The sequence below is a fragment of the Ailuropoda melanoleuca genome, chromosome 8 (assembly GCF_002007445.2).
Source record: "Ailuropoda melanoleuca isolate Jingjing chromosome 8, ASM200744v2, whole genome shotgun sequence".
NCBI lineage: Eukaryota > Metazoa > Chordata > Mammalia > Carnivora > Ursidae > Ailuropoda > Ailuropoda melanoleuca.
In genome coordinates, this window is record NC_048225.1 from 28,998,926 (window position 1) to 29,022,574 (window position 23,649).

Consider the following 23,649-nt stretch of genomic DNA (forward strand, 5'->3'; position numbering starts at 1 on the left):
TTTTTTTTTTTTAAGATTTTATTTATTTATGTAACAGAGAGACAGCCAGCGAGAGAGGGAACACACCAGGGGAGTGGGAGAGGAAGAAGCAGGCTCCCAGCCGAGGAGCCCGATGTGGGGCTGGAGCCTGATGTGGGGCTGGAGCCTGATATGGGGCTGGAGCCTGATATGGGGCTGGAGCCCGATATGGGGCTGGAGCCCGATGTGGGACTCGATCCCAGAACGCCGGGATCACGCCCTGAGCCAAAGGCAGCCGCTTAACGACTGCACTACCCAGGAGCCCCTCATGGGCTAGCTTTTATCCCAATCATGTTAGAATATTTTTATGATAGTCCTAATAACTATCAAGCAATTATATGTCTTTTAAAAAATGGAGAAAAGGTATTGATTTTATAGCGTGTGACGGGGGAGCTACTTCTCTCTCTGAATGTCTCCAGGAATGTTTCTGGCCCTGCTAGCCTCCCCCCTTGTTTGGTGGTTTTTTTCTCTCCTCGGTTTAACTTTTCCTCCCTACTAAATATTTGCCTAATGCTAGTACAAGGACCCTTCACAGCAAACTCTGCATGTCTTTGTTCTGAGCAGTAAAATCTCATTTTGCTCCTATCAGTTTTACAAGTTCAAAACTATGTACAAGTGTAGGAAGTGCTTTTGAAACATGCAACAGGGGATATTTTCTAGAAACTCGGATGCTCTGAAAAAACATTAGCTTTCCTAGAAAATGTTTCAGATTTTCTTTCAGTAAAATCTGAATTTTGTTCTTAGGATGAGTTGGGTGTGTGTGATTGTTAGAAAGCATAGATTTGCCCAAATATCACACAATATCCTTTGTGACATAATTCTGTACCAGAGTAAGAATTTTATTCGTCCTTTCATAAAATTTGAGTGTTTTATCTGGATCTTTTTTAAGATAAAAAATTGAAAGTGATGGGAGTCAGGACCAGAGTAAGACTTGTGGAAACTAAAGGCGAAAAATATTTTGGTGCTCCTTCCTCTGCACCTTACCACCCCCCATGCTATTCAAACGTGAACCACACTAAGCCATAAAATATGTCTAAAGGAAATTCTACAACGTTCTGACTTTTCATATGATACTTCACTACTTCAAAATTTTTTTTTCTTCAAAATCTGAATTGTTTTAAAGCATTGTGTTGGCTTTGCAGGCGCCTTTAATACATGCTTGCTACTGTAGCGCGGTGGGGGGTGCGCTCTACGATGCGCAAGGACTGTGCAATACGCGCCCGGTATTTTTGCACCTGTTTGCATATCACGTGCAGGAAAATTACAGAAACAGCCAGCGCCTCCCTGAGACTAGGGGGAGGTGGGCGGGGGAGACCCCGGGAGCCTCCCGTGAGCCTTCCGGGAGCCTTCCGGGTGCTGGAAACAGGCTTGGAGGCAGCCCGCCCCGCCTCCGTTGCGGGCCCCGCCCCCGCCTACGCTAGGTCCGCGGCGCGAGGGGCGGGGCCAAAGGCCTCAACCAATGAGCGCCTGCGGGCCGGGCAGGACAGGGACCGGTCGCCCGGGCGACCAGAGCACGGCCCCGCCCCCCGTCCCGAGCCTCTGGCGCTCAGCTGAGTGCAGGCTACAGTGCTAGCTGCGGTCCCTGCGCCCCGCGCGAGAGCGCGATGGGCAAGTGGTGCTTCGGGCGAAAGTCGGGCCGCACACTCGGACTCCTGATGCTGGTGATCTTGAGTTTCCTGGTGTTCCGCAGGTGAGAGAGCCCCGCCCGGCACCTACCGGACTCCAGACACCTCAGCCTTCCACACCCACAGTTTTCGCCTCCCCTTTCACCTGAAGGAGGCAGCCCCAGGAGTCCGCGTCCCGCGAATTACGAGTCCCCACCGGGAAGGGGTATCCAGCCTCTTTTTTTTTGGCGGGGGGGTCTGGCGTCCCTCTCCACACTAGGCACTTCTGCTTCTGCCTCGAGATCCAGGCTTCCAGGTGACACTAGGCGCGGTCTTCTCAGTCCCCAGGCGTCTGTGCCCTAGAGCTTCCCCACTTGTGATGCCCGGGCTCTGCTTTCCTTGTGGATACTCCTAGCTCTCTGGGAAGGCCAGCAGAGCTAGCCTTCAGGTCTCTTTCAGATGTCCCCCGATCGCTGCTCCGCCACTAGTGCCCGTTGGGGAACCCGCTTCTACTGTTCTCCCGGGTCCCCACATTTCCTACCAAGCCTGCTGGGAGGCTTCTCTATTCATCAGAAGCCAGAGCTCCAGGGATCACAGCTATGGTCTATCTCACTTGCTCAGCACAGTCATGAGATCGCTGTCCCATGGGTCCTCCAAAATTCTCAACCCTGGATTTATTTGTCCCACTTTAGGATTGATGTGTCTTCTCTCTCCAATTTCTCACGTTGGTCAGTCATCAGCGCACTCCTTCCCAACCCCCTTTTACAAAGGGTTATCTGTGGCAAGTGGTTGTGTTTAGTGGTAGAGGACTTACCCACAGCCTGTGTGGGTGCCCTAGCCCAGAACTTTTGTAAACTCTATTTATAGAATTCTACAGTCCTGACCATGTCTTTCAGGTCGATGGCTGGCACTTTCCATATTCAAAACCTCCAGTGTTGCTGGGAAAGCAGACCAGCAGTACCAAATGCTTTGGCACTGAAAATTAATGTGAAGCAGGTGATGTGGGGGCACACACAAAACCCCTTCAGCTTTATCTTTTGCTTCTTCCAATCCCCTTTGTTAGTTTCTCCGAATTTCCTCTGGGAGATAGGGATGTTTTTGATGGAGACGAATATCTGAATGCTTTTGCTGCCACAGAACACATTCAGAAACTGTTTCCACCTTTTTAAGACTTACAGGTCTTTGTTTTACCTCTCCTTGGCTTTGGAGTTGGTGAGGATGTCATAATGTTGTTTGAGAGAAAGAAATGGTGCTCTTCTCATTCTGGGGCCCAGAAAACTTAAGAGGCGTTTTGTTTTCCGAGTTGTTCCCAAGACTTTTTTCCATCTTGTCAGTGATCTCTAATCCATTCCTCTTTGAAGACTGGTCCTGGCTCTTGTAGGATGCTCAGCCTTCCTCCTGATGCAAGGCTGATGCAAAGCCCAGAGGGATCACTCAAAGCAGAGGCAACAGGAGCCTCCAGCATGCAGCAGGGTATCAAGGAGCCCACACCCCAGAGAGAAAGGCCAGAGGTGTGAAGGTAGCGTATGGTTTGCCCATTGTTGGAGGTCAAGGATATGATAGTCCCTACAGGGGCATTGAGGGGCAGCTCTGAGGGGCTTGAGTTGGGCCAAGTAGTGCACCCTAATAGTCCACAGGAAAAGGTGTAGGAAGGAGGCTGGGTGTTTGTTGGTGTCTGGCAGGAAAGAGGATGACGTGTCAGGTAGCTGACAGGCTGTGAAGAAGCCTGAGCTTCTCATAGGGGCGTTAACCATGTCCCTACCTGGGTTGGAGTGGCCATAGCAGGAGTCAGTCAGGGGCTTATGGAGGTGCCTGGGAATAGCTATAACTCAAGCCTGAGGAAATGTTTGAAATGCTTAGTAAAGTCGTTGTTATTCCTGATGTCTCTCCTTTCTCAGCAAGTCAGATGGAGGCCAGAGAAGCTCTGACCCAAATTCAGGGCCATCTCTTAGGGTCCTTCAGAATATATGTCTTTGGGCATCTTTTTAATTTTATCACCCTCATGGTATTGGGCTTTTTGCCCAATTCCTCCTGTTTGCCACGGCCTGGACACCAAGGATTATCTCTGGAGGGTAGAGGAGAACACACGCTTTGTCACTTCTTCTTCTTCTTTGTCACCTTGCTCTAGCTTTGACTGGATCATTAACTGAGTGGGAGGTGGGGACCCCTCCCAGCTGTTGCTGGGAAAGTGGATATGACAGTGGAATATAGGTCACATGGGAATTGGCTACTCAGCTGGCAGCTTTGTGGGGCTAAGCTGTCAGGATCAGCCCTTTTCCTGCACCTCAGAAGGCAGGTATTTGGGTGGGGGAGGGTGCTGCTGGGCTCCAGCTTTTGTTTTTTCCCATGAACTTTATTGGGCTGGTTCATGATCAATCATAGCTGTTTGAATATATCACATCCAAGAAATAGGAGGACCAAGATGCCTTTTGAGGATGATTTCAACCTTTGGTATTTTTTAGCTTGAACAGTGGTCTGAAATTACCTTTACTGCAGTGTAATTGTCATGCGATAAGCCGCACATGTTTAACTTGTACAGTCTGATAAGTTTTTGTGCATATATCTACCTGTGAAAATACCACCACAATTTAGAGAGGGAAAATATCCATCAGCCCTAGAAATTTTCTTGTGCCCCTGTGCATCTCTCTCTCTCTGGCCCTTCTCTGCTCCCCCATTCCTAAGCACACTGATCTGTGGCTTTCTGCCACCATATATTAGTTTGCATTTTCTAGAGTTTTATAGAAATGTAATCCTAAAGCGTGTACTCTCTTTTAATTTGGCTTCTTTCACTCAGTATATTATTTGGAGATCTTTGATGCATGTCAGTGTGAACCATGTCTGAGTTGGTTGCCTTTCCTTGTCTTTCCTCCTCCCACTCCATGGATGCAAGAATGCCTGCTTGATATGATCAAGGCATGGTTCCCACTCATGACTCTTTTCCTTAATATAAATGCATCACTGAGCAATAATTCAGTTAACTCTGCATCTCTTATACCTGATATTTTAGCTGGCAAAAGTCAGGAGAGGAAAGTGGCGAGGTAGGCACCCTGCATCATGCCTTCTTAAAGGTAAGTTCATCTGTTTGCCCAGCTCTACATCTCTCAGTGCTCCTACACTGTGGATTCTAGACTCCATACTCTTCCTGAAGGAAAAAAGAGGAGAGCCTATCAAAATCTTCTCTTTATAGAAGGTGGATGACTTAGCAACATGATCTGGTCACCTTTGATCCAAATCATGGCCAGTCCTGCCTTCCAAGGATGTGTGGACAAATTGTGCCTCTCTTCCTGGGCTTCTGTGAGGTCATTGATTTTATGAGCTTTGCCTGTTCTAGGACTCTACCCTGCTTGAGGCCTGAGTCATATTCCCTGGAATGTTTGAACTCTTTGAACACTGTTCCTTTCATCTTCTAGTAGTGAAGTTTCAGCATCTGGGAAGTGTCTCTTTCAGCAGGTAGTCATTTCTCTGACACAAGTGGAGAAACATGGCTATCGGGGCAGTGCCTCAGTCAGAGAGAGAGAGGTAGGATGTCTGAGCCACCCTGTGCTGGGAAGATACAGTTGGCATTGGGATTCTTTCACTGCCATACTAGCCAACTGAAGGGTACCAGAGTATCTTAGAGCGAGAGCATGGACATTATTGCTGTATTTGTGATTAAAGGGATTGTGATACCCAGGAGATTCAGGGCAAAAGCTACACAGCCTTGGCAGCAGAAGTATCGGAAGGTTGGCCAAAGAGTTCTCTGTACCTTGGGTCAAGGAAGTAGCAAGTGAAATAAAAGCCCTTAATCTTTGATGAAATGACTCAGAGTTCCATTATATTGCCTTGAATGCTCTTCTAATAAAGATTCAGGAGATGCTGGAGTTTAGAGAGGTCTTTTCAGAACATTTAGCACCTGAAAAAGACTCTGGAGGCCAGCCCCCCTCCCCCTGGTTCCTCCCCCGTCATCCAGCACAATTCTTCTGGTATAGGGTTATTTGCTGCTTCCTCCCCACTCAGTTTTATTTCTTGCTTAAATCTTTTGCTCTGGATACTAAAGGCCCTGTTGAAAAAGAGTCCCTATTGTTGTTAGACTTCTCCTGGGAAACAAGGGCAGGGGTATTTTTAGAGGCTAATGGTAATGAAGCAAATAACTCTTGACTGAGGTTTACTAGATAGAGACTCTTAGTAGATGGTACTCACTGCTTTCATGCTCCCACACTCAGCAAGACAGGTAGTGGCAGTTTTCCTTTCAAGAACATGCTGTGTTTTCCTGCAAAGTTTATTTTGTGAGTAGGTAATCTATGTAAAGGATTAAATATTCAAATACTATAAGGAGGAAAATAAAGCCCCCACCCCTGGACCTTAGGCATCCCTCTCCACCCCACCAGAGGTGATTACTAGTGATGGTTTCTCCCAGGGGCATTCTGTGCATATATAAGAAGGCAGCTGTATGCATTACCCCATTTGTCCATTAGGGATATAATTTATTCAAACAATTCCCTATTGATGGGCATCGATTGTTTGCAATCTTTTATCTACTGCAAAGTTGCAATGTATGTTAACTACACTGGAATTAAAATAAAATAATATAAAAACAACAACCCCCCCAAAGATGCAATGAATATCTGTTGGGTATATTTCTGTCCCTAGAATTGCTGACCATATGAGATATTCATTTTAAATCTGGATAGGCATTTAAAATAAGTAAGTAAAAATAAGATAAAATAAGTAAGATAGCACATTCTATTTCTGTTGGATCAATGTGAGGGAGATTCTGAGCTCTATAGTCCAAAGGGGAAATTCTGTTTAATCTGCATATGTAGAGCTTCTTTGTATCTTTAATAACTAGTCTGTCTCTTGTATATCTTTGTACATAAGTCTCACGTGGTGGATTTTAAAAAATATTGAACATATTTATGTTTCCCCTGTTTCATGAAATCATTTTATTCTCATTCCAGAAGCATCTCTAAGAGCAGTCTTGCTATCAATAGAGTCCTTTGGGTTATCTAACAGAGTTTTACCCCTTTCTAGGTTGAGTTTTAACCCTTTTTTATTTATGATGCCACAATGGAAATTTTCCCCCAAATGAAAAATTTCTGTTACATAACATCAGGATATTTTTATTATTATTTTTTAATTTTTTTATTTTATTTTATTTTTTTTTAAAGATTTTATTTATTTATTTGACAGAGATAGAGACAGCCAGTGAGAGAGGGAACACAAGCAGGAGGAGTGGGAGAGGAAGAAGCAGGCTCATAGCGGAGGAGCCTGATGTGGGGCTCAATCCCATAACGCCGGGATCACACCCTGAGCCTAAGGCAGGCGCCCCAGGATATTTTTATTATTAATATGTGGTTGGTTACGATTGTTCATATATGGTTGAGCAGTTTTATTGCTTCACCAATGGGTCTCAAGGTTTTGGTGTAATAAGTGTTTATTCACATATAAACTCCCTACATATTCAGATGTTGCCCTTTGAACCAGTAGCATGTCCCTGCATCATGTAGGCAGTCAGTTGGCCTGACCTGCATTTCCTGGCTTACCAAGAAGCCTTTTCAGAGGGAAGGACAGAGGTACTAAGGTTGCAGTAGTGCCACTGACCTGCAAAATGCTGCAACATAACCTTGCATCTCTGCAAAATGAGTATACTAGATTTTGGAATGGAAGGTTCAAGCCCTTTGGAAATATTTAATGCTGTTCCAGCAAAGTGGGAGCCTAAAGCATTGGGCCCAAGCCAAGGATCACATTCAGGGAGCTGGATCAGCTACAAGGACAGAGTTCCATTTTGCTAGGGCTGAAGTTCTTGGGGTTCCAGGATTGATCCAAGAGCCATTATTCTGGATTAGAGGCATTAAGGGCACTGGCTGGGCCAAAGAGTGGGCAGCTCCTTCCTTAGGCTCAAGCTCCCTGGCTGAGGGAGGAGTGTATAGCCTGAAGACTAGTAAGGCCAAAATATCCTCAAGTGGGCAGTTGAAGGGAATGGAATGCCCAAGGAAATGGGACCTCATGGGAACCTGTAGCCATCTCAGAATCTTGGAGTGAGGACTAGGAATTTGTACTTTAGATCCAGGTGAGGAGATTTCTATGCATGATGATGTCTTTGGGGAAGTTGAACATAACTGCCATCTAAATAATGGTCTCTGGCATGACAACTTGGATGAACAAAGAGGTGAGTGTTTTCTTGATCAGTATCTTTAATGCGATGCCTTGGACTCACGTGCAGGTGAACCTCTGCTTGGGGTGGCCCTAGCAGGATCACAGTGCACCTGGAAATTGGGTTTGTAAGTTATCTCCCAAGTATACATTATGTATAGTGACAAAATCACCAATCCTTAGGATCAGCGAAGACTTATGCTCTGTGAATTGAAGGACTATTTCTGCAGATTCCTACCTCATGCACTGAGTTTGCCCACACCCTTGGCCAGCCTAAAATTGCAATGGCGTTGCCTGGTCTCTGCTGGAGGCCAGTATGCCTCAGAAGTTGATGTTGTCCCTGCCACACCTGGTTGGGTGGGTACTGGTTTGTCTGAATCTGGTCACATTGTGTTCTATAACTGGAAGCTGAAGGAAATGGCTGGGACTCCAAGTGAAGCCCCCCAGTCCTGCTATGGCCCCCATTACTGATCAATATTTGCAGGATTTACAGGTGACACAGGGATGCCTTCTGGCATGGCAAGAGCCATTTCAGATCTGCCTTGCTGAGCACACTCTGTTCAAGGAGATCATTCAAGTAGGTGACTGGATCTGTCTCTTCTTCCACCCCGCCTGGAAGACCGTCTCTGAGAGCTGACAATCAATTCAGGGGCCCATTTCACATGAAAGAGGTTGTAAGCTTGTCACCAGCTCATCTGGCTTTTTTCCCATTCAAGCACATTAACCCAGCACTTTGGACCATGTCCAGTAACATCCGGCCTGTGTGGAGCTGGCACTGTGTCCTTTGTCATCATGATCCACGATGGTGATAAAGTATAAGAAGGATTCGTTCCTCTACCCCCAACGTCTTCCCAGTCACTGCCTGATGTCAGCTCCTCACCGTAGGGAACTCAGGCCCCAAGTCCTCTGCCTGTGGTTTCCGCTGTCACCTGTTGTTTTGCCTATAGCTTGCACAACCTATTATCACCTGCCAAAAGGGATGGTAGCGACCAGAATGTGGAAGTCTTGTTACATGGTGTGAGGCCCTGTCAGAAATTGTGACACATGTGCCTTCTTCCAGGAACCTCACTGTGGACTGTGGACAGGGTATGGCTCTGAGCAGAGCAAACCTGAGGACAAGTTAGGTCAGTGACCAAGACCTGCTCTTCAGTTATTTCTCAGACTGAAAACTTACTTAGCCTGCAATGAAGCAAAGATACAAAGGCAACAGAATTTCCAGGAAAAAGTGATATACGCTCCAGCTAGAAAGAAGGCAGATGCCCTGGTCTCCTCAAAAAAAGTTTCAACAAGGGGCGCCTGGCTGGCTCAGTTGGTGGAGCATGTGACTCTTGAGCTCAGGGTTTTGAGTTCGTGCCTCACATTGGGCAGAGATTACTTGAAAGAAAGAAAGAAAGAAAGAAAGAAAGAAAGAAAGAAAGAAAGAAAGAAAGAGAAAGAAAGAAAGAAAGAAAAGAAAAGAAAAGAAAAAGCTTTCTGTAATCTAAATAAATCTAAAGAAAAAAAAGTTTCAACATGAATTACTTGCTCACTGGCAAAAGCCACAGAAACCAGGGTTTCCTAAGGATTTGGTTAGCTCCTTGGTAACAGGCCTAATTTGGAAGGAAAGTCTCTCTGACCTGATGTAACCACACAGTGTCCAGTTTCTTTATATTGTTATTACTAAGTTAACTAGGAAACATGAGGATTATTATTAATTTATGATCACTAGTACTAATGACTGTTATCAGTATTAATAACTATTTGCATGGTGCTTTCTCATTTATGAAGTTCTAATGTGTATTATCTCATTTTCTTACAGTGAATTCCTTGGAGAAATACCACATTTATCATCCTCATTTTCTCAGTGAATTCATCCTTTTCATTAATATATTAAAAACTCATTTAGTAACCTACCAGAACATTTTCAGAAAGGAAACAGTTGAATTCTCCAGAATTTGGAATTTGATAATGAGCTAGCTTTTGTTGTTTGCAGTGTTAGCTTCATACCTCTTAATAAGCACTGAGAGGAAATATGTTTTAAAAAAATCTAGAAAATGATAGCACATAAAGACAGTAGCAAACAGAAGCTCTATCCAAGAAGAGATTATATATACATATATCAAAGGATGAGATACAGATTAGTGCTTCTCAAACTTTACCTTGGGGTCTGGTTGAAATGAGGATTCTGATTCAGGTCTCAGTTAAGGCCTGAGTTTCTGCGTTTGTAGCAAACTCCAGATGAAGAGACTCTGCAGGTGCAGACCACATCTGGAGACATAAGCCCAGAAGGAGGTTTCCTAATGACTAGTTACCAGCTAGGGGACAGATTAGGGAGAGTGTGTTACTAGCAGGGAGTGTGTTGGAACAAAGGGTCACAGAGAGTGCTTCCAACCCTGTCTACACCTCTGCACTGGGTGGGTGGGGAGAGGGAGGCTCTCACAGCATTCAGAAGACACCTCAAACAAAAGTTAAGGTCAGTGATGTGAGCTTGGTAAGTTGGAGATTGTTCTTTTAAAGTTCTGGCCAGTGAATAAGGAGTGCTGCCCAGTGGAGTGATTGCTAAATTGTATTTTCACTGTCTTTAAAAATAATGAGATTTTGTGTGTGCTTGTGTGTATTTTCACCACTGGACCGCCAATATACCCCCTGTGTTTAAGAAGAGAACCTGTCCATCAGTTCTTCCTCAGTCTAGCCTGGGGTGAGCCTGGAGGGTGCGGCACCTGAGGGGATGCCTGGGGATGTCAGGTGGGGAGAGTAAATAAAGCCTAGTGAGTACATGAGGCAGGAAGGCAGTGTGTGTTCTTTGGAGCGGATAGGGTGAAAACTAAAGGAGACCAAACTCCACTGTGTGTATGAGAAACTTCAGACACAGCCAGAATACCAGGAGCTTGTGGCCAAAGGAGAGAGTGGGGGTGGGAAGAGCCAGAACAAGGAGGTGGCTAGGAGTCCCAGACAGTGGTCATGGGGGCCTGAAGCCTCCTTTGAGTATCCAAGGCCTCATCCTTTAGGGCAGAGTTGGCAGTTTCCTGTAAAGGGACACATAGAAGGGGCGCCTGGGTGGCTCAGTCGTTAAGCGGCTGCCTTCGGCTCAGGGCGTGATCCCGGCATTCCGCTGGGAGCCTGCTTCTTCCTCTCCCACTCCCCTGCCTGTGTTCCCTCTCTCACTGGCTGTCTCTATCTGTCTGTCAAATAAATAAATAAAATCTTAAAAAAAAAAAAAGGGACACATAGTAAATGTGTTCAGCTTTGCAGACCACACAGTGTCTATAACAGCAACGTCACTGTGCCCCAAAGTAGCCACAGACAGGACTGAAGTGAGTGGGCATGGCGGAGTGTCAGTAAAACTATTTATGGGCATTGGAATATGAAGTTGATATACTTTTTCGTGTCCCAAAATCTTGTTTTTTTTGGTTTCTTTCCAACCACTTAAAAATGTGAAAGACATTTGTAGCTTGCTGCACAAAGACAGGACGCGGGGTGGCTTTGGCCCACACGGGGGGTTTGCTGACCACTGGTCAGGGCGCTGGGTTGGTTTGACCGGATCCCGGCGGATAGACATTTCACTGTAAAATTTTAGAAATTGTAATAAGATGGCACAAAATCTTGCATATAAAATATGATTAGACAGTAAATTAAATGGTTTAAAGTGGAGAGATTGGGATTATTCCATATTAAGGACAAAAAAACCCACTGAGGCTGTTCTCTCTAATATGCAAAGCATGCAAAAATAAACATTTCAAATAGTGACAAAACTTTTGTAGCACATTACAGAATATTCCATTTATATCTGACCCTCACAGCAGTTAGGACAGGCATTCACCCCATTTTACAGAGGAAGAAACTCACGCACACAGAGCTAGTGTCACTGACCCAAGGTGGCCATGCTACAAGTATAAGGCCAAGATTCATGTCCAGATCCTCCTCTTACAGAGACTGTTCTTGTTTTCGGTTCCCCATATTGGTGGTCCTTTGGAAGAACTGTATTATTATTATTTTTTTAAGTAGGTGCCATGCCCAGTGTGGAGCCCAACACGGGGCTTGAACTCATGACCCAGAGATCTTGATCTCAGGGCCTAACCGACTGAGCCACTCAGGTGCCCCTAGAACTGTATTCCGAAATACAGAGTAAGTCACTTGGAACATGGAACTTTTCTCTTTAGAGAAAGAAAGCAGTAGTTAGGTCCCCAGGTTATCCACAAATGACCATTTTAACTGTAATATAACACAACTATAGTCTGCAGAGCAACAGGAGTTCTGGGTCTCGGGGGCTGTGAGAAGTAGAAAGGAGGGGGTCAAATTAATTTTCTTTCCCTGTGAGTGGCCGTCGACAGAATTCCCAGGTGGTCAGTGATGTCTGTGGCACTTCTGTCTTCTTGGCCTCCTGCTGTCCCATCTCTGGCCATCAGGGTCCCTGATTTGTCCTATGCCCTCCTGTAAAACCCTCCAGGGCCTCAGCCTCACCCGATCTGTCGGGGAGCTTGTAAAAACTGCCGATCCCGGTGCTGCAGCTCCACCGTCACTAACTGGTCAGGGGTGGGGCCTGCGCATTCCGTCGTTTTAATCTTCCCAGGTGCTTCAGATACGGGGCCATCTTTGAGAACCACTGTGGCTAAACCCAAACCTCCCTTCTTGTCGTGTGGCCAACTTCAGCCAAGTGCTAGGAAGGCTGCTGAGGAAGCGATGTCACACCATTTTGGTCTCCCGCGTCCTGCATCCATTTGGTTACTAAGCCTGTTAAACAGAACTGGTCAATATGTTTGTCCTGCCAGCTCTGATCACAACTGCCCAAGGCCAGACGGTCATTTCTGGTCTTGAGCAATACTTCTCAATCTCTCTGTGCTAAAGAATCATTTTCCTTTTCTTCTTTAATGGTTTTTTTCCCCCAGTGTGACTTTATCAAATACATCGAAAACACATTAATAGAAAAAGGAAATGAAGAGGTAAGATTCACAAAGTACATACCCCAGTCTTTTATGATGAGCTTCAACAGACATAAAATGACCCTCATTGCTCTAAAAGTATCTCAGTTTCCATACCAGGGACAGACTAGTAGCAGGCGGTTGGGGGTGGTGCATGCCAGTGCCAGGCCCACGCCCTTGAGGGGTCCCGGGCTGGGATGTGTGCTCACATGGCCTCCTCACCCCTCTGCTTGCTGGTCCCTGAGTACATATGCTTTCAGTTTTCAGTGCTTTTGCCCCTACTTCCCTCTGCTCTCTTATATTCCCTGCCTTCAAACCTGTAAAAATGTCATCTTCTGGATGAAGCTTTCTGACTCCATCTGGATGATTGAGATAATTTCTTCATTTGACAATTATGTGTGTGTATTTATATTTTTATTCATATTTATATTTGTTTATTTCAGCTACTGTCCTCTGCCATTGCTAGGCCAGACTACCTAATCTGTGGAGCCCAGCGCATAATGAAAATGTGGGGCCTTTGTCTAAAAAGCATTGAGAATTTCAGGATGGAGATAGTGTGTCTGAAACCATGTGTATAATGTGTGCTCTGATACATTTATATATTGTAATGTGATTGCCATCATAGCAATATTTATCACATGACATAATACAATATGGTCTATATTCATTTTACTGTGGATTAGATCTCTATGGCTTATTGAACTACTTGTTGCAAGGGAGCCTTCTGAGCTTGGGGCCCTGGTGGACTGCATGGGTCCCATGGCCCAGAGGCCAGCCCTGGCCTTATCTTTGTGTTTGCCTTACAGCAGCACTCATGATACCGACTTGTAATTATCTGAGTGTGCACTGAGGTGGAGAAGACTGTATGTGTCAGAATGCCTTATAGGGACCGTGAAGTCTGTGGCTTGGAGGAACTTTGGTAGGATGGGAGCCAGCTTCCTGAGGGGCATGCACACCCACTGTGGATTGTCACTAAATGCCATGAAAAGTATTCCCAGGGGCGCCTGGGTGGCTCAGTCGTTAAGCGGCTGCTCAGGGCATGATCCCGGTGTTCTGGGATTGAGCCCCACATCAGGCTCCTCCGCTGGGAGCCTGCTTCTTCCTCTCCCACTCCTCCTGCTTGTGATCCCTCTCTCGCTGGCTGTCTCTCTCTGTCAAATGAAGAAATAAAATCTTTAAAAAAAAAAAGGATTCCCATCATTAGCAGGGCTCTGGCTGCTTTACAGTGTCGGGTATGGAAGTTTATGTTCAGAGCTGAAGCACTTGGCATTGTAGGTGGGGGAGAAGCTGGCTGGCATGTAGGAAAGGATGCAGCTGGAGGACAGGGCTGTGGCAGAGATGGAGAGAGAGTGGAAGGCATGGCTTATCCCATGAGCAGAGTGGGAGAGTCAGCAGTGGGATGTGTGACATGCATGTGCCCTCTGCCCCGTGACCTCCACTACTGGTCCCCATGGCGACCAAAGCTCTGTGAAGGAGCTGCCCCTTTGAATGACACAGAGAATTGTCGAGTCCAGAATCAAGATTGAAGCTCTCAGCCTAATTTTGGTTCATGCATCTCTGTTTCTTCTAAGAGATGACAGTCCCCAGTCAGTGTGTATCAGTACTGATCGACTGGAGCAATTTGGGCCTTAAGCAGAGCATGTCACTCAGTGGCACAGTTTTAGCCAGTGTTACAAAATGAATGGAAAGACCGCAGGCAGCAGTTTAGGGAGCTTTCTAATGCAGAAGAGCCCTGAGGGGGGCAGTATGCCCTCTAGTGTCAGGAACCGTAATGAAAAGTGGGTGCCGAAAAGGCACCAACTGAAGTTTGCTTTCTCTCAGACTCACTCACGCTGTTGTTTCCTGTCTCCAAACTCCTAAATTTCTTGGCTTCCCCAGCATCTCTTGCTGGGTTTCTCTTACGGCCTTCGGAGACTGGGGAGAAAAGAGGGAGGGAATTCTAGTCATGGGATCAGTTTGAGGGATCTCCCCTCGGTCAAGACCTGCTTTTTCAGGGACTAACACTTTCCAACAGCCCTCCCAGGTGGGGCTCTCTGTTGTGCTGGATCATCTCTTGAACTTGATCTTTAGAGAATAGTTAAGACTTGGAAAGCTGGTCAGTGAACAGATGCTGATTCTAACCCAGATACCCCTTTCTAGGTATTTGCACCTCAAGCGGGGCAGCTGTGACCATGAGTTGGCTCAGAGGTACTATTTGAAGTAGCTGCTTCTTTGACCTTTAGTCAAATGGCCTGGAAGAGCCGGCCATTGTAGGAAACTGCGTGCCACACCTGCCCTGGGCACCCTGCACCCCTCTGAGAATACCCTTTCCATGCTGTTTGCCCCCACCTCGTCCTCTGTCCTTTTAGCACACAGTTTCCATATTGACCTTTGCGTTTATCTTGTTCCTGACTATGGCCTCAGCTTGCTCTTCCCCTGTAGTGGGATACAGATGAGTGTACTGAAGAAAGACTGCTCCTAAGGTTTGGCTAAATAGGAGGGTGGGGAGCCTTTTCTGAAGACCTCGGAAGCAGGACCTCTTAGAAATGCAGAGGGCCTGTGGAGGAGGAAAAAAAGCCTCTCTCCTAAGACTCTGTACCCCTGCTCACTGCTGAGGATGAGCCAAGCTTCTCGGCTGCCTTTTCTCTTTGCAGGTTGGATTGGTATAGTCTGATCCCTGCATGGCTAAGACACAGGCAGTCAGGGCTGCAGGCCAATGGCCAGTACTTCATGCTGGAGGACTCCACTTTCTGGATCTTCGGGGGCTCCATGCACTATTTCCGGGTGCCCAAGGAATACTGGAGGGACCGCTTGCTGAAGATGAAAGCCTGTGGCTTGAATACCCTCACCACGTGAGTGCTGGCCCACCCCACCACTAAACATTGGCGTCTGCAGCATCTCTGTCCTGGGCTTCTTCAAGGCAGCCCAGTCTGTAGGTCTCCATTGTGTCAGGATGAGGGAACCCTGCCAGATCCTGAATGTGAGCTGTCCCTGAAGAGAATCTTCAGGCTGAGCTTTGGAGGAAAAATATAGGAGGAGCCCACCCCTGTGCATAGGACTGCCATGTATGACCTCCTTCCGTCACCTGCACAGCACTCCGCATTAGTGCAGATAAGAAGATGCGATGGGTGTATAAGCTTTAGAGGAATAGAAAGCAATGGCATACAAAGGAATACAGTGAAGGAGGTGAGTATAGGTTTAGGAGGTGATTAAATTATCGATTTTTTTTTAAACAAGTACTCCACCCCCCAATTTATTCACAAATGAGTGTGATCTCTTTCAAAGTAAGTTTCCTTGGGAAAGCTATTTTCAGACAAAAATATGTGATTACAGATCAAGGATGTAGATTTTCTTGAGTGGTTCATGAGGTAGCTTTGAAGACAATTTCTAAAAAGAAATACAGGAATGTTCTGGGCCATCATAGCATAGCTGAAACAAATGTATATAATTTTCCAGAAGGATTACTTCAAAGGATCCATATATTTGCATATGTAAATTCTGGTCCAGGGGGTACATTCACACATCACAGGACTCCTGAAGTTCATGGGAATCTTGCAGGCTAAGCATTTTAACCTTATAAAAGCTAAGTAATCTGTATCTTCTTAAACACGGAACTCCTGAGTCTGAACTGGAAGCAAGCAAACAAACACGGAACTCCTGAGTCTGAACTGGAAGCAAGCAAACATCCTCTCCCTTTACCTGTGCACATTCTTTGCAGTTGGAGAGGGCTCCGCTGGAAGCCGGCGGTGGGTGGGAGTCCAGGAGAGGAGCAGCTGTGTTACTACCATACATCACCCCATACCTCTGCCTCTTGAGTTGGGCCCCTTAAAGAACTGATTTTATTTCCTTATCTTCTAAAGAAAAGATAAGGAAAGAATTCTTTGGAATTTTGGTTGCTTCAGTAAAAATAGGACTCACTACTGAGGTTTCCTCTTATCTTACTTATAACTTTTTCCCTTAGGAAGGTACTTCTTTTTTTCTCTGATGAAGAAGTGGGAGAAATGGGGAGGGAGGGAGGAGGTGGGGGGAGGGCATGCTCAAGCTGACCTGTGGTCACATCTCATGCTTCACCCGCATCTTACTGGCCTTCTCTCCCTTCTCCTAAGATGAGGTATTAGCCCCCCAGGGATTGGCCCTGGATTCTCTAAGGTCCCTAGATCTCTTTCCTTAGTTCCTGCTTCCAATCCTGACACCATTAAGACAATGTACCTAAGAAGTACATCTTCAACGATCATAGTGGGTTTTAGGGATAAAGAAGTTAATCTAGAAGACAAAGTGGAATAAATGAAAAGCTCATTCCTGTAATTATCTTCTATTACAGCTATGTTCCATGGAACCTCCATGAACCAGAAAGAGGCAAATTTGACTTTTCTGGGAACCTGGACCTGGAGTAAGTGCTGTTCCTGCTTCTGTGGTCTGGCCCAAGGTGGGGAGGCAGAGAGGTGGCCCCTTGGGGTTGATCAGGAATGATGGGACCATCTCTGTTCTGCTTTGATAACCTGCTCCAGAGGTTCAGGAGCCTTGTTCTCAGGATCCACATACTGTCCAGCCATGAACCTATTACTTCTGGGGGTCTGGGTCAACCTCTTCTGAGCCCAGACCTCTTCTCTACAGCCAGAGGTACCTAATCCCCAGTATCTGCCTGGCTTTGCAGTGTGGTCCAGTCACCTGGGCTGGGACAGGGGTTGCCTTTCTATGGTAGCAAGGCCGTTGGGGTAGGTTCACTGTTAGGACCCCCCTCTACCCTGTCTAATGCCCTTCAACCTTATGCCCCCAGTGGGGCTGTGCAGAAGGTCCTGAGCTGGAAGCAGGTGAGAACCCAGCTCCCAGGGCCTTTGAAAGCAGGGAGGAGAGGAGCTGGGCAGCTTCACCACCTTGTGATGCTGGGCTTGTCCCCATCCTCCCTTCTGTGTCTTGAGAGCTGTTGACACTGACCTCCCTAGGGCCTTTGTGCTGATGGCTGCGGAGATCGGGTTGTGGGTGATTCTGCGTCCAGGCCCCTATATCTGCAGTGAGATTGACCTCGGGGGCCTGCCCAGGTGAGTGGTGCTGTGAGGGGCTCCAGCTGTGACTTGGGCTGTCCTCTGTGCTTGTGCAAAACGGTAATCACAAATGTAGGTTTAATTTTGCTACTAAAGTATATTTTTCATTCTGTACTGAGATTCCTTTTCAGAATAAGTGGTACCCAATGGAGGCCATTTTAAACGATGTCACTTTATTTTGATAAAGTATAAGAGTAACAAATAATTGTTTTGTTTTATGTGTTATCTTCAAATCTCAGGCTTTAATGAATTATGTTAGGGTGTGTAGTCTCCACTAAAGTCAGTAGTGTTTTCTGGGGTTGGAGGAGAAATCTGGACGGTAATCACCTGGTACCACATTCATTCCTTGTCCTCGTTATTACTGCCATTAATTTTCAACAAAAAGACTTTCTTGTTAATAGGCATAACCTTTCCCATCCTCAGGGTGTTCCAGATGGTTAGATTCACTTTCTCCCTACCCCATGCCGCCCCAAGAGGGAAGAAGGCTTGCCCTGTTTGCCTTGTGGTCTCCTTCAGGAATGGTCTCTCCGCACAGCACAGCCACCAGCCCAGGCCTTGTTTTCTTTCTTGTCTCCAGCGCGACCCAGCCCTTCCCTAGGGACCCCAAGCAGGCTCTGTCTCCATCTCCTTTGCTCCCTAGGATCACTTCTCTGTCTCTGTGCCCTTGACAAGGCTGTGCACACAGCCAGAGTGCCCTCCCCCTGCACCTAGGGATTAGAAATCTGCACGTCAGCGATGTCCTCAGGCTCAGCTGGAGCTGCCAGGAGGAGGATGGGATTTAAGTGCCAGCTCAGAAGCAGCGGGAGCTCCAGCACTCAGCCCTCCTCCTGGGCAGCACTGTCCATTCAGGTCCTGGCACGTGGGCGCACCCCAGAGAGGCCCAAACCAGCAGAGACCCAGTGTGAATGAGAAGCTAGACCCTTCTAGGTGAGACGGAGGTGGAAGTATCAGTCGAGAGGAAGCTGCTCTCTCCTCATACATTTCTACCTAACAGAAATTGATAATTTTCTGACCCTGTTCAGGACTTCCAAATTAGGACAAGAAGCATCAGAGCCTTTGTAAGAAAATATAAGAGTTTTCTCAGAATTTCAAGGGAGAAGGGAAAGTTCCTGACTCCAACTCTGGAAGGAATGATCTGTGTACGCCTGGGAATGTGATCACAGTGGACAGGTTGTGGGAAACATTCACGTTCTTGCTCACCAGCAACTCCCCTTAGCTGAGCTCTGAAGAGCTGGGGAGGCTGATGCTAATGAGCTCCCAGGTCAGCCAGAGAGCAGTGGGGAGAAGTGGGATTAGCCTCTCATGGCCTCTGTGTCAGGCCTGGTTTTCTGGGTGACACTGGAAGCTTGCATCTGGCCCCAGTGATTCCTTAACCCCTTTGGCTTCCCCCTTTGTAAGGAGATTTTATAGTAAATGGTTCAACACTGGGCCTTGAGTTCAGTGAAAAGATTTTCTCACTCTGACCTAGAGCCACAAAGCTGGAAATAAAATCTGTAGCAATGCTGCTTGTCTTTTCATAGGGAAGCAGTGCAGCGTGCAGGGCTGGAGCTGTGGCAGTGTTTGTCCCTGATCTGTTTGCACAATCTCTTGCCTTCCTGGCTGAGTGGAGGTAGTGGGGTGGCAATGGTCTCACTCTTCCCAGTTCTCTGAAGCTGCTTCTTTTCTCCCCACCATCATCCTGCCCAGAGCAAACCCACAAACAGTGCAACTAATTCCCACCCCCCTTTTATTCAAGCTGGTTACTCCAAGACTCTGGCATGAGGCTGAGAACAACTTACAAGGGCTTCACCGAAGCAGTGGACCTTTATTTTGATCACCTGATGTCCAGGGTGGTGCCACTCCAGGTAAAAGCAAGGAACCTCCTCTTTGATCTTCAGCTGTCTTCCTACTGGGAGTAAATAGTCCTAGATGAGCTCTCAGACCAGGGGCTCACAGTTCCTTTCAACACAGGAATGCAGTCTTCCCCACTGCCTGAGATCTAGAATTGGAGGGGTTTTTAATAGTTGTCTTTTAAAAGATGTATTTCAGTGTTGGCTTAGGTGGTCCAGTGCTGAAGGGATAGACAGGGATAAGGACCTACATTCATCCACACAGTGTCAGAGCTGCCACATGTGATGTCTTGGTAACTGAAAAACCCACCGACTGGTGTCCCAATAGCGTACTTACTGGCTCATCCTACATGGAGAGGAACATAAATGGATGGGCCCTTACCTGTAAGACAGCAGGACTTTTTGTAGTTATAAAATTGATGACTTTTGAAGGTACATCTTTTTGCTACCTACCAAAAAGGTGCTGTATGGTACACATTTTATTCAAAATATAGCTGATCAAAATCAATTTTGGGGAGAAATTATCTTATTGTATGTAATACTTGGAAGCAATAAAAAGGCAGGAATGGGAATAATTAATCCAATAGCTCATATAAAAATTAGAAGAGTCATGCTGAGAAATTAGCACATTTATAAAAAGTTAGTACATCTATAAAAATTGCTCTTGAGTCAATGGTTTGGAATGTTCACAGCACACATAGATCAAAGGAATTACTTGACCATTTTTAGGGTAGGCAAATAAAACACAGGGTACTCAGTTAAATCTGAATTTCAGATAAACAGGAATATGTTTTTTAGTATAAATATGTCCTAAATATTGCACAGGACATACGTACATTAAAAATATTCATAATTTATATAAAAATTAATTCATTGTAAATTCAAGTTTAACCGGCTTTCTTGTATTTTTATTTCTTAAACCTAGAAGCCCTAATCATGAAAGAAGTAAGAGGCCAGGAAATTATTAGCCTAGACTTTTGCAAGGAAGGTGGGATTACTGAGATGATTCAGCAGGTTGTAGTAGACTGGGTGCTCTATGTAGAGGTGGGGGTTGTAGGGAAGGTCATACCAGGAATATGCCTCAGAACCACTCTCAAGTATGGAAATAGTGTATCAGAAATTAAAAAAAAATATTCTGGGTATAACATAATTATCTTGTTTTTTATTGTGGCAAAATATACATAACATAAAATTTACTACTGTTGCCATATTTAAGTGTAGAGTTCACTGGCATTACATATATTCACATGGTTGTGCAAACATTACCACTGTCCATTTCCTGAACTTCTTCATCTTCCCAAACTGAAACACTGTATCTATTAAACATTAACTTCCTATCTCCCCTCTCCATAACCTCTGGCAACCACCATTCTACTTTCTGTTGCTATGATATTGACCATTCTAGATACTTCATATAAGTAGAATCTTACAATATTTGTCCTGTTATGACTGGCTTCTTTAATTTAGCATGTCTTCAAGGTTCATTCGTGTTGTAGCACATGTAGCAGGTGTCAGGATTTCCTTCCTTTTAAAGGCTGAATAATAATCCTTTGTATGTCTGCATCGCATCTTGTTCATCAGTTCATTCATCAATGGACACCTAGGTTGCTTCTGCCTGTTGTGAATAATGCTGCTACACTAGGTAATCTTAGTACAGGTTTGTCAATTTTGTTCATCTTTCCAAAGAACTAACTCTCGGTTTTGTTGATTTTTCTCTGTTTTTTTTTAATTATCTATTTTTATCTCTGTTCTAATCTTTATTATTTCCTTCCTTCTGCTACCTTTGAGTTTAGTTTGTTTCTTTTCTCTAGTTCCCTAAGGTGAAAAGCTAGGTGTTGATTTAAGACCTTTCTTCCTTTTTAATGTGTTTACAGCTATAAATTTCCCTCTTAACACTGCTTTTGCTGCATCCCATAAATTTATGTTGAATTTTTATTTTCATTGTCTCAAGGTATTTCCTGATTTCCCTGTTATTTCTTGTTTGAATCATTAGTCGTTTTTAAGAGTGTGTTGTTTAATTTCCACATATTTCTGGAATTTGAAATGTGAATTTTTCAATGTTCCTTCTTCTGTTGGTTTCTAGTTTCATTCTATTGTGATTGGAAAAGATACATTGTATGATTTCAGTCTTTTAAAATTATTAAAACTTGCGTTGTGGCCTAACATATGATCTATCCTGGAGATTGTTCCATGTGTATACATTTGAGAAAAATGTGTATTGTGTTAGTGGATGGACTGTTCTATATATAGGTTCACTTGTTAGGTTAGGTTGATCTGTAGTGTTGTACAAGTCCAAATCTAGGTCTTTTCATTGGGGAGTTTAATCCATTTACATGTAAAGGAATTACTGATAGGGAAGTATTTACTTTGGTCATTTTTTAATTTGTTTTCTCTATGTTTTGTAGCTTTTCCCTCCCTTATTCCCTCCATTACTACTTTCCTTTATATTTAGTTGATTTTTTTATAGTGACAAGTTTTAATTCCCTTTTAATTTCTTTTAGTGTATATTCTGTAGATATTTTCATTGTGGTTACCATGGAGATTACAAATACTGTCCTAAAGTTATGACATTCTATTTTATATTGGTGCCAACTAAACTTCAGTCACACACAAAAACTACTCCTTTATAGCTCTACCTCCCTGTATTTTCCCGATGTCACAAGTCAAATCTTTATATGTTGTGTACTCATTAATATAGATTAGTAATTATTTTTATGCATTTGTCTTTTGAATCCTGGAAAAAAGAAGTAGATTTATAAACTAAAATTAGAACAATACTGGTTTTTACATTTTTCTTTTTTTTAAATTAGTTTCAAGAGGTAGAATTTACTGATTCATCACTTGCATATAACACCCAGTGCTCATTACATCAAGTGCTCTCCTTAATGCCCATCACCCAATTACCCCTTTCCCCCACCCACCTCCCTTCCAGCAACCCTCAGTTTGTTTCCTAGAGTACAGCATCTCTTATGGTTTGTTTTCCTCTCAATTTTCATCTTATTTTATTTTTCCTTCCCTTTCCCTATGTTCATTTTTTTGTTTCTTAAATTCCACATATCAGTGAATCATATGGTGTTTGTCTTTCTCTGACTGACTTATTTTGCTCAGCATAATACCCTCTAGTTCTATACACATTGTTGCAAATAGCAAGATTTCATTCTTTTTGACATTTACCTTTAGCGGAGAACTTTGTATTTTCCTATGGCTTCAAGTCACTGTCTAGCATCTTTTCATTTCAACTTGAGGGACTCTATGTAGCATTTCTTCTCTTTTTTTAATTTTTTTTTATTATATTATGTTAGTCACCATACAGTACAATCATTATTTTTTTTTTTTTTAATTTTATTTTATTATATTATGTTAATCACCATACAGTACATCCCCAGATTCCGATGTAAAGTTTGATGCTTCATTAGTTGCGTATAACACCCAGTGCACCATGCAATACGTGCCCTCCTTACTACCCATCACCAGTCTATCCCATTCCCCCACCCCCTCCCCTCTGAAGTCTTCAGTTTGTTTCTCATAGTCCATAGTCTCTCATGTTTCATTCCCCCTTCTGATTACCCCCCTTTTCTTTATCCCTTTCTTCCCCTACCGATCCTCCTAGTTCTTATGTTCCATAGATGAGAGAAATCATATGATAATTGTCTTTCTCTGCTTGACTTATTTCACTTAGCATTATCTCCTCCAGTGCCGTCCATGTTGCAGCAAATGTTGAGAATTCGTTCTTTCTGATAGCTGAGTAATATTCCATTGTATATATGGACCACAGCTTCTTAATCCAGTCATCTGTTGAAGGGCATCTCGGCTCCTTCCATGATTTGGCTATTGTGGACAATGCAGCTATGAACATTGGGGTGCATATGGCCCTTCTCTTTACTACGTCTGTATCTTTGGGGTAAACACCCAGTAGTGCAATGGCTGGGTCATAGGGTAGTTCAATTTTTAACTTTTTAAGGGACCTCCACACTGTTTTCCAGAGTGGCTGTACCAACTTGCATTCCCACCAACAATGTAGGAGGGATCCCCTTTCTCCACATCCTCTCCAACAATTGTTGTTTCTTGCCTTGTCTATCTTTGCCATTCTAACTGGCGTAAGGTGGTATCTCAGTGTGGTTTTGATTTGAATTTCCCTGATGGCTAA

General features: G+C 44.7%; 1 protein-coding gene across 3 annotated transcripts in view; it reads left to right on the plus strand.

Annotated features, from left to right (window-relative positions):
• The first annotated feature begins 1,568 nt into the window (after positions 1-1,568).
• Positions 1,569-23,649, plus strand: part of LOC100471425 (beta-galactosidase-1-like protein 2) — a 58,285-nt gene continuing 36,204 nt past the window's right edge. For 2 of the 3 annotated variants that reach the window (XM_011221878.3, XM_034666121.1), the window contains exons 1-5: positions 1,569-1,708; positions 15,286-15,483; positions 16,953-17,021; positions 17,575-17,670; positions 19,409-19,517. In XM_011221878.3, coding sequence (XP_011220180.1) covers positions 1,623-1,708; positions 15,286-15,483; positions 16,953-17,021; positions 17,575-17,670; positions 19,409-19,517 — 558 coding nt within the window. In that variant the 5' untranslated portion in view covers positions 1,569-1,622. Of the gene's footprint in view, positions 1,709-15,285; positions 15,484-15,595; positions 15,818-16,952; positions 17,022-17,574; positions 17,671-19,408; positions 19,518-23,649 lie in introns of those variants that run through there. The other variant, XM_034666122.1, reaches the window with a different exon arrangement.